We start from the raw sequence: 14,849 nt of genomic DNA on the forward strand, positions 1-14,849 counted from the left end.
CAAACTAAGAAACAATGTTAAATATTAGTACATTCTGAATTAAACACTGATAAACCCTTGTTAAGATGTGGTCACTGACTTCAAAACCTGTTCCTTAAATATGAAACAATTGTCCAAACTAAATACTTGAATGAGTCCACTTGCTCTCCTGTTCGTTTAACTGAAGTGGTTTAAACAGTGGATTTGATGACTCCTAATGAAGATTTAAAATGATAAAAAAAACAGTTTGGAAGGTGTATGAAATGCAGACAAATGAACGACTTCTGTCATTGTAGGGCCAGGTTTTAGGTCCACAGAACGTATTTAAAGTGGTGTTTCTGGGAAACTCTGGAGTCGGTAAAAGCTCCTTTATTCAGCGCTTCTGCACAGGCCACTTCAATCAGAAAACCGCTACAGTGGGTGAGTCCAATCTATCATTACAGAAACAATGTTGGACTATTTTTTTAATATCACAATAGCGTAATATAACAAAGCCTGTTGTGATTGACCAAGACTCTGTTAACGGCAGCCTGTTAAGAGCTGTTGCATGTTTTGGGTTATATGATGAGATAATGGACCTTGTCACTCTTGTAAATTTGACAACAAATTCAGTATTGGTAGTTTTCAGATTCACAAACTTAAGAAATGATGCCTCGTCTCTCAGATGGGGACAGGAGTCTTCTAGTGTTGAGTTCATACTATTTTTAGAATAAGGAAATGTTAATCTAACTGCACCATACCTCTTTAAAGCATTAATGATATAATTTTACTAGTGCTCCTTATTTCAAATAAGTCTGTTCCTCCAGGAATGGACTTCCAAATGAAGACTTTCACCGTGAAATGCAGCCCAGTGACCCTGCAGCTCTGGGACACAGTGGGACAGGAGAGGTCAGACAAATCAGTCCATCTCACAAGCACAGGTCTCTTAGTGTTACCCTGCCTATTTTATATTTTATATTTCAGATTTCGCAGTGTCACTGAGCAGTATTATCGCAAAGCTGACGGCATCCTGGCCATGTACGATGTGACGGACCCCTCTTCCTTCACTGCAGTTCAAGCTTGGATCAGTTCTATTAAAGTAAGTGTGTGGCCACTAGAGCACAGAAAGGTCTATGGTTTTCTTGTTCTGAACTACTTGACTCATTATTTAATATTTTATACACCTGGTTTAGCACCAGTTTAGTGTCTTTGTTGACCTGGTTAAGTTCTCGTGTTACTCATAAAGGCAAATATTTTCTTAGGTGATACTTAGTGTGACAAATTTGAAATCCACTGGGGTAATCTATGACTTTTACTCTACATGCTGTAAGGATGAATAGGACACAAAATAGATACAAATAGGACCATTTCTTTCTCCCACAAGCTCAGAAGGCAACCTGTCAAGAGCAGCGAGCGATCCTAGTCCAAAATGTGTTCATTTACTCCCCCCCTTCAGTCAACTTCATAAATGTGGCAGGTTGTGTCCAAATTCTTTCAAATCTTAAGAAGTTAGTGCATAGATTTGTTGCATTTATGGCATTCAAAATAATGTGCAGACAAATGTCATTAAACGCATTGCATTTGAGTCACTACTACCTGTGTTTAAGTGAGAGTGTCCACTGTGCTCAGGAGAAGATGAGTTCAGGAGTGGTGCTGATGATTCTGGGCAACAAGCTGGACCTGTCGAGTGGAGAAGACAGTGCAGTGAGAGCAGAGGAGGGCCACAGGCTGGCACAGGTGAGATCATTTATATCAGGTGTCGACTCCATGTGTCGACTCCTCTGTAGAACATGTTTCTCTGTGTAAATTATTGCATGAATTAGGGCTTCATAGCCCCTTAGGGATTCATAGGGTTCACGTTGTGAAAGGGTGGTTCAGGGAGCATGGGACATAATTTTCACACATGGATTGGCCGCCACAGAGTTCAGATCTTAACCCCATTGAGAATCTTTGGGATGAGCTGGAGAAGACTTTGACCATGTGACCTTTTTTTTTGTGTTTGTGGTGACCTTTCTTTTTTGGTCAGGCAGTGCATATTAACACGGTATTCTCTGTGGATCTTACAGCGCCACAAGGCTCTGTTTTACCAGTGCAGCGCTAAGACGGGCTTCAACCTGAATGAGTCAATGAGCCACATGGCTGAGTATGTCCCCTTTAAATAAAAAATACCATTGAGAGTAACATTTGGAACGTCAAGACAACACAACATATCTAATTCTTCTTGTACAGGTTGTTAATTGCCCAGGACAGACAACAATGTGAGACTGCAATTTTGATCCGTAAGGACGACACTCCAATAATCAGGTGCTGTGCTTGACCTGGATAAAAAAATGTGTGAACAGTGACTTCCGTCAAGACACTTGATTTAATGATTGAATAAGTGGGGGTGGTTGAAGTTCTGTCTTTGTCAGTCACCTCTCGGGCAGCTGTGGTTACTGAGGTGGCTCGCCAATTTTAGGTTTGAATGAATAATGGGCTATTGTAGAGCAGCTTGTCAAGCTCAATGGAAATTTTGCCTATAGTATTATTTATCCTAATCACAACTTGTGCTGCTTCGGGACCTACTTGCAACCCATAAAGTGCATATGACAGGTTTTAATGCTTTTGAAAATATGACTTATTTAGATGGAAGTAATAATTTTAATGTAGAAATGGAAATAGAAATAGAAAACTTAACATGGTTGGCATGGCAACAGTTTAAAATTGTTTGCCTCTATTTATGTCACTTCCTGTCAGTGTCCAATAAGGAAGTGAAACCTAAAAAAAAAATGAAAATAAAGAAAGCTGGGTAGAATGTGAAAAAAAATGTGTCTTATGTGTCATATGCACTTTAAAGGCAAGCTGTGTCCATAGAAAACAATATAATTTTAATCTTTACAGTTCACATTTCATAGTATCAAAATGCAGTATTTTGACACAATGCTTGGTTATTTCAGCCATTAGTCTTTAAGGTTGAGGTAAAACAATTTATTGGCCATGACACAATGAAAATGCTCCCAGGAACCACTTTTAGGTCGAACCACTGGTTGAGAACCACTGATTTTTTACCAAGGGGACTTTGTAACTTTATGAGATCATGAAATGTCATGTTAACTTTTACGATATGATGTTTTTTCACACATTTAAAGGTAACAACTTCTTTACATTGATTTACTTTTGTATGTGCTCTTTGAAATAAACACATGGTTACAGATATTTGTGTTTGTAAGTGCCCCTGAGTCTCCAGCAGAGGGTAGCGCTCCTCCCCACTCTTTACTTTTGTAGAGAGCCGTGTTGCAGAGAAGGCAGGGGCTCCACACACAGAGGTAGTAACCTTCATAGTGGAACAGTGAGGGGACTGTCGAGTTAGCGCCGCTTTGGAACAACTGGATTCTTCAGGCCCCGTCTCCAGATCAGGTAGGACTATTTTGGGACAACAGGTCGACACAGTGGTTTCAAAAATAAATCTGAAGTCACTTTGTGGAAACTTCTTAACTTGGCTTCCCTCATTACCCTCAGTGTGCTTTTGCGTGTGCTTATGTTAGGGAACCTGCACTGCATATGGATCTGTCTCCTCATAGATACAATCACAGCAGTCTTTATTACAGGATTCAATTACAAAAGGTCAGAGAAAAGGTCAGATTTCTCTTGACATCACCGAAGAACATGCATTAAGCTGTTACAAGACATTGGGTTTTTGTGGAAAACGGGACTTTATATTTAGCCATATTGATCAAAGTATAGTTTTTCCTTACAATTCTCAGACTAAAACAATACAAAAAGTGGTTCATTAATAACTAAATCTTTGCCTAAAAGCTTTATATTTGTGTAGACCAATACAAGATAGATCAAAAATGGTAAAGTGAGAGTAAAAGCTTTTAATGACAGATTGAAATAGCCCAACATCTTTTAAATTCAATGCCTTAGGAATGTCTTGTGCTTTGCAAATGTGGAGAAAAGTCCACAAAGCAGTGAAATTTGATTAAATATATTTCAATAAATTTAGTTAACTAAATTTACCAGATCCTTTTGTTGACTAAACTACTAACTAAAGTTAAATATGTTCTTAAAACCAGCCCCTTCAAGACATTACCTTCTTTCCACACGCCTCGACCACCCAGACGTCTCATGACTGAAGCATGTCACCCTCAAGATTACGTTACCAGCAGCAATCCAATCTTCTCACATGAATTCACGGATTTGATAGCTTTGAATGTCTTCTATTTTTACTCCGGCGCTTGCACATAAAAGCTTGTGTTGACTTTCTTTCAGGATGGAACGTCGCGGAGAAAAGAGCAGTTGCGGGACGATTTGTCTGAAATATCTGCTGTTTCTTTTTAACATTCTCTTCTTGGTGAGTGAACCAACATGCCCCTTGGGAAAAGATGATGCTGTCAAGGTGTACAGCGCGGGAATAACACGGTAATAGGATGGAAATAACTACATGGTTAATAGACAATGCATTTGGCTGCCCTGTTCTGTGTAATTGCTGAGAAAGTCATGTTTCCTGGTTATATTATGGAGTATTCACACATTTATTAAGATGTGTCCAAATGTGACTTTAAAGGAACACAACATTATGGCCAAAACAAGGTTAAAATGGAATCGTGTGTAGATCTGAATCACCTGGAAGACCTCTGTGATTTACTGTGGCTTCTTGGATAATAACACTTAATATAGAGATAAAAATGATTTGCCATAAAATTGTGCGGCCCTAGATACTATGTTGTATCCATTATTTGTTTCTAAGCTATTACTGTGCCGTAAAGTAAAGTGCTAGATGACTTGTATTGCTTTTGAGTCCTGTAGTTCTGGTGTAGAGATGTCACGACTTCTCCCTCATCTGCTTTTGTGCTGAAAGAGTTTGTTTGGGTTTTCAAAAGATTTCCATATTTCAGCTGGCCGGAGGAGTGGTGCTGGCCGTGGGAGTGTGGACGCTGGTGGAGAAGAGCGATTACATCAGTTTGCTCGGCTCCAGCTTGCACTCCACCTCCGCGTACCTCCTGATCGTGGCGGGGGCCATCGTCATCGTCACTGGACTCATTGGATGCTGCGCCACACTCAAAGAGATCAAGAGCCTTCTGATTGTGGTATCCTCACGTGTTTCAGGACGACTATTTACAGCCAAGCCCAGTGCCAGCCTCTCTGTCGTTGGGACTCTATTTAGAATGTGTCTCATGCCCGAGGAATGAGAGGCCTCCTGACAGAGCTCAGATCAGACTGACAGGCCAGTGTTTAGCAGACCTCTCCCACAGACTATAAACAAACTGGATAAACTGGGGATTATCTTTGCTTTTGGATGGCACTATTGTTTAAATAGAGACAATGACGGACAAATATTAATTTAATATTCCACTGAAACAGCTTTTTAAATTCCACATTCCACAAAATTAACAATAAAAATGCAGTAGTAGGGCTTAGTCTAAATTGTGTTTTAACTATTATGGATTATGAACATAGACAAGATAGACTTTTGAATTAAACCTCAGCTTAAAGGTGCACTAGGCAACTTTTTATAAATACAAAATCTTAATATTAATACGTATTTGACCTTTCAGTGACCCAGTGGCTTCTTGGCTGGTTACCATCCCGGTGGGCTGTAGGATGCTCCAGGATCAATTGTTTTTAGGTTTTCACTGCTAATTGAACTGTATCCATGGCTACGTATACACCCCCTTCAGAAAACCTACCAGAAACGCTCAAAAAACTGAAATAAAATTGATCCTGAAGCATCACAGGGCCCACCGGGATGGAAAGTAAATGTGCTATTTTAAACACCCATACAGCCATTGGGTCACTCAAATACATATTAATAGAAACATTTTTTTTTTTTTTTTTTTACATGAAATGTTGCACCGTGCACCTTAAAACAAGCTTTCCACTCGTATTGTACTTTACAAGCCTGTGTCACAAGTTTCTCAAAGCACGACACTGTAGTCATTATTCATTCACTCCACACACTGGAGTAGATTGAGAGAAGCAAGGCTGCCAATCTGCATCATCAGCCCCTCCCACCACCAACAACCACTCACTCCATTCACACAGGCAGTGGGTGAAGTCTCTTGCCCAAGGACACAATGGCAATCTGCACATGTGGGAGCCAGGATTCAAACCACCTCGGTTATTTGACGACACGCTCTACCATCTGAGCCATTTGACACACACATAATTTACTCTCCTCAATCCCGTCGTCACGTCTTCCAATGAGGAAGCAGAGGCTGAGGACTCGGAGGTGGGCTCGCCCATCACCGGGGCTGAAGTCACCAAGGTGGTGAGAAAGCTCCTTGGTGGCAAGGCTCCGGGGGTGGATGAGATTCGCCCTGAGTACCTTAAGTCTCTGGATGTTGTAGGACTGTCTTGGCTGACACGTCTCTGCAACATCGCGTGGCGGTCGGGGACAGTGCCTCTGGATTGGCAGACCGGGGTGGTGGTCCCTCTCTTTAAAAAGGGGGATCGGAGGGTGTGTTCCAATTACAGAGGAATCACCCTCCTTAGCCTCCCCGGTAAGGTCTATTCCGGGGTGCTGGAGAGGAGGATCCGGCCGATGGTTGAACCTCGGATCCAGGAGGAACAATGCGGTTTTCGTCCTGGTCGTGGCACACTGGACCAACTCTATACTCTTCATCGGGTACTCGAGGGTTCGTGGGAGTTCGCCCAACCAGTCCACATGTGTTTTGTGGATCTGGAGAAAGCGTTCGACCGCGTCCCTCGTGGTGCCCTGTGGGGGGTGCTCCGGGAGTATGGGGTCCGGGGCCCTCTGCTAAGGGCTGTCCGTTCCCTGTATGACCGCAGCAGGAGCTTGGTTCGCATTGCCGGCAGTAAGTCAGACCTGTTCCCGGTGCGTGTTGGTCTCCGCCAGGGCTGCCCTTTGTCACCGGTTCTGTTCATTACTTTTATGGACAGAATTTCTAGGCGCAGCCAGGGGCCGGAGGGTGTCCGGTTTGGGAGCCTCAGAGTCTCATCTCTGCTGTTTGCGGACGATGTTGTTCTGATGGCTTCAACGAACCAGGACCTTCAGCACGCACTGGGGCGGTTTGCAGCCGAGTGTGTAGCGGCCGGGATGAGGATCAGCACCTCCAAATCCGAGGCCATGGTTCTCCACCGGAAAAAGGTGGCTTCCCCTCTGCGGGTCGGTGGGGAGTCCTTGCCTCAAGTGGAGGAGTTCAAGTATCTCGGGATCTTGTTCACGAGTGAGGGACGGATGGAGCGTGAGATCGATAGACGGATCGGTGCGGCGTCAGCAGTGATGCGGTCGCTGTATCGGTCTGTCGTGGTGAAGAGGGAGCTGAGTCGGGGGGCAAAGCTCTCGATTTACCGATCGATCTACGTTCCCACCCTCACCTATGGTCATGAGATTTGGGTAATGACCGAAAGGACAAGATCGCGAATACAAGCGGCCGAAATGAGTTTCCTTCGCAGGGTGGCTGGGCGCACCCTCCGAGATCGGGTGAGGAGCTCAGTTACCCGGGAGGAGCTCAGAGTAGAGTCGCTGCTCCTTCACGTCGAAAGGAGCCAGCTGAGGTGGCTCGGGCATCTGTTTCGGATGCCTCCTGGTCGCCTCCCGCGGGAGGTGTTCCAGGCATGTCCTAGTGGGACAAGGCCTCGTGGAAGGCCCAGGACACGGTGGTGGGACTATGTCTCCGAGCTGGCCTGGTGTCGCCTCGGGGTCCCCCCAGAACAGCTGGAGGAGGTGTGTGTGGATCGGGAAGTTTGGGCATCTCTGCTGAGACTGCTGCCCCCGCGACCCGGCCCCGGATAAAGCGGAAGAAAATGGATGGATGGATGGATAATTTACTCTGCAGTGAATTCCTCCACTGCCTCATCTGTCTTGTCTTATCTTATCTTCATGTGAAAGAGACTCTTAAAGGAACAGGCCACCGTTTTTCCATACTGAGATATGTTCTTACCTGAGCTTAGACGAGTTGATACGTACCTGTCTGGTCTTTGTGTGTGCCCGTGGAAGAGCTTGGTAGCTTCCAACTTCACCCCCGTTTGGAGCTATAGGAACATGCTGGGAGAGGCCAAATGCTAACAACATCTTTGTTCGTTGTGCGTCACTGAGCGCACGTGTAAAGACCAGACAGGTGCGCATCAACTTGTCTAAGCTCAGGTAAGAGCATATCTCAGTATGTTAAAATAGTGGCCTTTACCTTTAACCCCCACATTAACAGAGAGAATTTTTGAGATGGATGGCAACTGAGACAGAGATTTTCGATTAATTCCGAATGCTTTTTTAAACATGTTCATCCTTTCTGTTACAGTACCTCGTCCTCTTGTTCTCTGTATTTCTGCTGGAAATAATTGCTGGAGTCCTAGCCTTTGTTAAATACCAAGAGGTAAGAACTAATAAACCAACTTGTTTATGGTGTACTGTGTATTGTATCCCAATAATTTTGAGGCATTAATGTCACATTTGAAGTTTTCTCTGGTTTTCCCATGTTTATGTATTAATTTCTTGTTACAATCACCTCCATATGAATCTCATCCTTTTTCATTCTGGACATTTCCTCTTGTCTTGTGTGCATGAATCTCTCTTTCCTTCCACTTATCCTCCATCTCTGTCTCTCTCTTCTCTCTGCCCCAGTGTTTCCCTTTCTGCCACCAGGTAATATGTTACTCCTTTGTTCTACCACTCTGTAACACTTTCTGCATTATAGTAAGCAGCTAGAAAAGAGATTACAACCTGGATTTAAAATGGATTATTGGAAGGTTTTGTTCAATCACTTACCAACTATTATCAAGATTAACAGGCACAAATGACAATTTCCAGAAACAAAAAGACAAAAAGTCACAATTTCAACAGTTGAAATTAGCAAAGCACAAAAACTGCAATTAATATATGTTATAATCTGCAACCATGGAAACAACCCATCTCTTTGTGGTTTTAGTATGTTTAATATCCGCTAACCCTTTACATTAAACCTTTGCTAACTTGTTCAGAAATGCATATGATTCTTGAGTTAGTTGATGATTGATGTCAACATGTGCTCTCTGGACTAAATATTGCTTCTTTAACAAAAATCACAAATTAATAGCCACCTTACATTAAAAAAAAAATGCATTTCTTTCTAATTGCGAAGTGCTATCTTAATCCATGTAAAAGACTGTCCTGAAGAGAAATGGCTTGTGTTCAATAGACACATATGACATACTCCCAGGGGCGGACTGGGACTGAAAAACGGACTCTGGACTCTGATCAGCCTGGCCCAAATTAGCGTAAATGCAACACTTCCACAAAGACATATTTTAACCTCTTACCCTCCGTCACGCTGTCGCTGCATTTTTGTCATATTTTGGTTGTTGTTTCATAACTTTTTTTGTGGCGTTTTGCCGTGTTTTTGTCAAATTTTTTGTCACTTTTTGTGGATTTTTCATTGCTTTTTTCTTTGGTTTTTGTCATGTTTTCGCCACGTTTTTTTGTCACTTTTTTGTTGCTTTTCCAGCACATTTTTGTTCTGCTTTCATCCTTGTTTTGTCTCTATTTTGATGCTTGTCTTCTAAGCTTTTAGATGTGGGTAAAGTTGGTTAAGGCGGGGGGTAAGAGGTTAAGGATAAAATTGAGAGGACCAGTGGCCCTTCTGTGCTCTTCCAAAATGGACATATGGCCAGTCCGCCCCTGCATACTCTTGTTTGTTCTTTATTATTTGGTTCATAATTAATTTGCAGAGCGCACTCAAAGTTGTCAGCGTGTGAAGTGACTGACAGAAACTCCATTCCAGTTAAATAGCAACGGTGGAATAAATGCCAATGAGTTTAATTAATTTTGCAATAATATTCAAGGGCTGTAATGTTGACCTTTATTAAAGCCTGATATTTGTCAAATCTCTTAACAGCTGGACGAAGAACTCCAGCAGAACCTGAAGCAGAACATGCAGCAGAAATACAAGCAGCCAGAACAGGACAGCGTGACTCAGACTGTGGACCGGCTGCAGGAGGAGGTGAGGCCTGGAGAGCTTTGAATATAGAATAAAGTGTCAAATCAATTCATTATTCACACATTTTACATGATCTTAAAGCCAATAAATAAATAAAAGGTATGTGAGCATAGAAGCATTAGAATATCAGTATATTAAAACAATCTTGGTGGAAGATGATGATAAAACAAAGCTATGAGGCTATGCTTATTTGTGTCCACAGTTCAAGTGTTGTGGCAGTAACAGCTCTGCAGACTGGGCAGACAGTGTGTTCATCCAGGGCAACAGTGACGAGCTCCTGGTTCCTGACAGCTGCTGTAAAACTCCTGGTGAACTGTGTGGACGCAGAGACCATCCGTCCAACATCTACAGAGTGGAGGTATACGGTGTTACAGACAGGTCCTGTGAGCTCCGCTGAGCTCCTCATGTGTGACTGTGCCTCCAGGGTGGATGCATAAAGAAACTGGAGACGTTCATCCTGAAGCAGCTGTACATTCTGGGCGCACTGAGCATTGGCATTGCGTTTCTACAGGTAAAGTTACGTACATTAAACCCATTAATGTGACTTCTCTATTTGTGTGGACCTGACAGTCTCTCTCTTACAGCTCTTTGGGATGATGTTCACCTGCTGCTTATACAGGACTCTCAAAGATGACCCATACTGAATTAAATGTATATGACACAGCAGAATTACAATGGATTATGATATTGCTCTACATTTGAACCTCTAACCCCCACCTTAACTGAGTGCAATTTCTCCAGTTCGGCTTTACCCAAATGTAGAAGTTTATTGACTGGAACTTACAGCCTATAGCCAGAGTAACTCCTCATTTGAAAGCTAAGAACTGCAAAACAGCTCCCAACTTCTTTTTGATGTTTTTTGTCGTGTTTTGGATAACTTTTTGTCACTTTTTGGTTGCTTCTTTTGCCACCTTGTTACGTTTTTCAAGAAGCTTTTAGATTTGGGCAATGCCAAACAGGAGAAAATGTGCTGGGTTAATGCGGGGGGTAAGAGGTTAATCTAGTGCAGTGGTTCTTAACCAAGGTTCGATCGAATCCCAGGGGGTTAGTGGAGGTCAAGACACACACCCGACTCATATGATTTGTGATGACACGCCAATGAAGAAGGGTTTGGTGAATGCGCATATGAAACTGGTGGGGTTCAGCACCTCCAACAAGGTTAAGAACCACTGATCTAGTGCCTGTAATGTGCTGCTGGACGGCAGTTAAATCCCATGCATGGTTTTACAAGATCTGTTTCACTCAAAAATGTTTTATTATTTTTTGTTTGTATACAATATCTATGATATTAAATATTTGTATTACTGTACATCTGACACAGTTTATTAAGCTAAATAAAATATTGGTGCTTTTTACTGGTTATTTATTTATCAAAAACTCTTATTGTGAAATTCCACCGGATGTCAGCGGACTCCACCCCGGATGTTATTGTCACGTGACTTCCTGAATCTGTCTAAGAACAAAAAGGCAGTTTTCCTTCTGAAAAGGGAAATCATTTGATCAGTAATAACAAGAGGTTCTGCAAACATGTCCGCTAAACCCACGTGTCTGATCGTAGCCAGCGCGTGCGCGCAGGGTATGTTTTATTAGTTACATTTGCACGGTTTGTTGGTGTGAGGGACACTAATAGTTGTATTTCACAGGTGTCTCAGTCCAGTGTTTCCAAAAGGCCTTCAATCTTTGTGCTTCAACATTCAACCTGCAGACGGCCACGCCCGGGGTATGACTCTGTAATGACCATGATTTAGGAAAATGCGTGATGAATTTTAGATAACATTTATTTCCTGTCAACATGATTGTTACCAGGGAAAACCCATAGACTTTGTTGGGGTGGACGAGAGCACTTCCAGATGGGTGCAAGATTTTAACATTAAACCTTATGCCACACCAGCTAAACTCGAGTCGATAGATGGTGAGGCATTTCCATTATATGTCTACTCAGTCACAGTATTATATGTTTAGAATTGCACTATTCTAATGTCTCGTTCCTCTCAGGGGCCAGATACCAGGTACTGCTTATCCCAGACTGTCCTGGAGCCCCCACTGACCTGGCCCACAGTGGGTCCCTTCACCGCATCCTCACGCACTTCATCTCCAACCAGAGTCAGTACCGCTTCATCTGATGTTCTTCTTTAAAGTTCAGATCATATAAGCTTGTCTTGTTTAGAACCGGTGTGCGCTGTAGGACAAGGCGTGGCAGCTCTGTGCTGTGCCACCGAGGGACAGAAGTGGATCTTCAGTGGCTACAGTCTCACGGGGGTAAATGCAGCTCTGTGTCAATGTCATGTTTGTAAGATATTGTAAAACTAACACACTGTTCTGCTAAAGCCGTCTGTGTTCGAGCTGGTGAGGGGACCGGACTTTGCCAACCTGCCTTTGATCGTGGAGGATTTTGTGAAGGACAGTGGTGGATCATACACAGGTGAGCATCATCAGCTTGTGTTTAAGTTTGGAGCAACTGTGGTGCAGCAGGTGGTCTTATAACTGCAAGCAGAGGTGGTCAAAGTACTTGATTTTACTTGATTAAAAGTATAGATTACTCCGATACAAGTAAAAGTTGCTCAGTCACATTTTTACTTAACCTCTTACCCCCAGCCTTAACCAAGCGCATTTTCTCCAGTTCAGCTTTACCCAAATCTAAAAGGTTACAGCCTATTGGGCAGTCTAATGCCTCATTTGAAAGCTAAGACTGACAAAACTGATCATGACTTTTTTGTTGCATTGTCACTGTGTTTTTGTCACATTTTTTTGTCTGGTTTTAGTTTTTTGTTGCTTTCCTCATCACTTTTTTCCTTGCTTTTTGATGCTTTTTTGTCATGTTTTCATCACGTTTTTGTCATGATATTTTATTGTGTTATTGTTGCTTTTCCGGCACTTTTTTGTTGCTGTTTTCCTGTGTTTTTGTCACGTTTTTGTTTCTATTTAGTGCCTTTTTTGTGGATCTTTTTTTGCTTTTTCATCACTTTTTAATCACTTGTTTATAGTGTTTTTGTCACTCTTTGGTTGCTTTTTTGGTCAATTTTTGTTGTGTTTTCATCCTCTTTTTTGGCGCTGTTTTGATGCTTTGTTCAAGAAGCTTTTAGATTTGGGTAAAAAGGTGAATGTTCTTAAAGGAATAGGCCACCGTTTTTACATACTAAGATATGTTCTTACCTAACCTTAGCCGAGTTAATATATCCCCGTCTGGTCTTTGTCCGTGCGCTCTGTCACGCAAACGGAGCACATACGCAGCTTCTCCCACATGTCATATAGCTCCAAAAAAGCTCACGATAGAAGCTACCAAGCTCTTCCACGTGTTCCCTATTTAAATAAAGTTACGTGAAGTGTTTTCATGCGAAGTATATTTACACAGAAATGTAACATGTCGATTTTATAAGCAGATAAAAAGGGGTTATATATTGTGAGGCGTAATGATATGAGGAGCAAAACGTCCGCGCAGTAACTCCTAAAGACTTCCCCCGCTCACTTCACTCGACTAAGGTTAGGTAAGAACATATCTTAGTATGTAAAAACGGTGACCTATTCCTTTAAGCATTTGCTGTAGAAAATACTTCAGTGTTTTAAGTAGAGTGTGCAAAGTTTAAAGAAGCGCCGTCATGAATTTTCTCCTATCAGTTAACATAGGACTAGAGAAGTTAAGATAAAATCAGTTACTACTACTACGAAAACAAAGCCAATTTTAGGCCGCACAGAGAAACGGTGCAGTTATGACTTGTTGGTGCAAATGAACATTGGACATTTTAAACAAATGAATCTGCTAAACATCAGATTTTAGCGCCGAACATTTTTCCCTTGTTCTGTTTAAATGAACGGGCTTCGCGCTTGACCGGAAGTGTCAATACAACGGAAGTGCAGAGACAAAGCAAAGTGGGCGGGGCGGAATAAGGTAAATAAAGAATTAGTTTGCAACTTTAAAAGCTCCTGCACAGCAACACGACGTGGAATAAACATTTTTCTCTGAGTCTTCAAATGTTGTGGAGTAAAAGTAGAAAGTTCTCATCTATTCATTGTACATAAGATACTCCTATTTACTATTACTTGTTTGCACATTTCCCTCTCTATTTGCACCCCCCTTAGTGTTCTTGTGCACTGATGTAACAAGTGAACGTCTCCATTGTGAGATCAATAAAGGCTTATTTTATCAAAAGGTGCAGACTGTGACGTTCTGGAGCGAGTGAATGGGTCTGTTCAGAGAGAGTTTAGAGCGAGTGTAAAATGATCCAGTTTAACTAATTTCTCTCGTCTTCACAGCGAGTCAGGAAGATGCGGTACACGTCGTCATAGACCGGCACCTCATCACGGGGCAGAACGTCCAGTCCACCTCTCTGGCTGTGAACAATCTAATGCTGCTCTGCTCCAACAAGTGAACACAAATCACTAGTTTGTCCAACATTCCTTCAACACACCAGAAACCAGGAGAGGAAGCTGACCCGACACACTCTGTTTTTGAGAGAAAAGTCGAGAAGAGCCCTTGTTTTTATACTACTCGCACAGTTGATTGCAATTTGAATGGTTGCAATAACTAAACTGCAAAGACTTCAATAATGATAACACAATTCTTTGCAAAAAGAAATTACCTCTACAAAGTATGTGATTGTTGTGTTAGTTTAGCAATTCCTATTTCAACTCCTGGACATGTGCAAAAGTGAACTGAATCTTCATTTCAACTCGTAAATCGCAAATCTTATTGCAATTGGGGAAGTTCGTGATTAATCCGTGAATCAATTAATCGCCATCTTGGACTTAATTGATTAAACTTCTTAACCAAGCACGTTTTCTCCAGTTTAGCTTTACTCAAATCTTAAAGCTTCTTGAAAAAGCATCAAAATAGCAACAAAAATGAGATGAAAACTAGGATGAAAATTCAACTGAAGAGTGACATGACAGAAAAGCAATGCAAAGTGACAAAAATATCTGTCAAACGCAACAAAAAGCCGCAAAAATGTAATGAAAACATGACAAAAAAAAGCAACGAAT

At 42.1% G+C, this 14,849-nt stretch overlaps 3 protein-coding genes across 3 annotated transcripts; all 3 read left to right on the top strand.

Moving 5' to 3' along the window:
* Positions 1–787: 787 nt before the first annotated feature.
* Positions 788–2,120, top strand: LOC306971998 (ras-related protein Rab-13; the record flags this gene model as incomplete). Its single annotated transcript, XM_079568442.1, has 4 exons — positions 788–867; positions 943–1,057; positions 1,588–1,695; positions 2,025–2,120. 4 exons carry the CDS (start codon positions 788–790, stop codon positions 2,118–2,120), a joined length of 399 nt encoding a protein of 132 aa, XP_079424568.1.
* Positions 2,121–3,235: 1,115 nt separating this feature from the next.
* On the top strand, positions 3,236–10,546 carry cd151 (CD151 molecule). The gene is made up of 8 exons (XM_079567705.1): positions 3,236–3,354; positions 4,210–4,291; positions 4,836–5,027; positions 8,199–8,273; positions 9,771–9,875; positions 10,075–10,230; positions 10,297–10,383; positions 10,457–10,546. Exons 2-8 carry the CDS (start codon positions 4,211–4,213, stop codon positions 10,514–10,516), a joined length of 756 nt encoding a protein of 251 aa, XP_079423831.1. The 5' UTR covers positions 3,236–3,354; position 4,210; the 3' UTR covers positions 10,517–10,546.
* A 762-nt stretch (positions 10,547–11,308) lies between these two features.
* On the top strand, positions 11,309–14,388 carry gatd1 (glutamine amidotransferase class 1 domain containing 1). The gene is made up of 7 exons (XM_079567847.1): positions 11,309–11,448; positions 11,516–11,592; positions 11,679–11,784; positions 11,868–11,975; positions 12,040–12,131; positions 12,201–12,294; positions 14,124–14,388. The coding sequence occupies exons 1-7, from the start codon at positions 11,400–11,402 to the stop codon at positions 14,237–14,239; spliced, it is 642 nt and encodes a 213-aa protein (XP_079423973.1). The 5' UTR covers positions 11,309–11,399; the 3' UTR covers positions 14,240–14,388.
* Positions 14,389–14,849: the final 461 nt, after the last annotated feature.

This window comes from Gobius niger (genome assembly GCF_951799975.1).
Source record: "Gobius niger genome assembly, chromosome: 12".
In the NCBI taxonomy this organism is placed as follows: domain Eukaryota; kingdom Metazoa; phylum Chordata; class Actinopteri; order Gobiiformes; family Gobiidae; genus Gobius; species Gobius niger.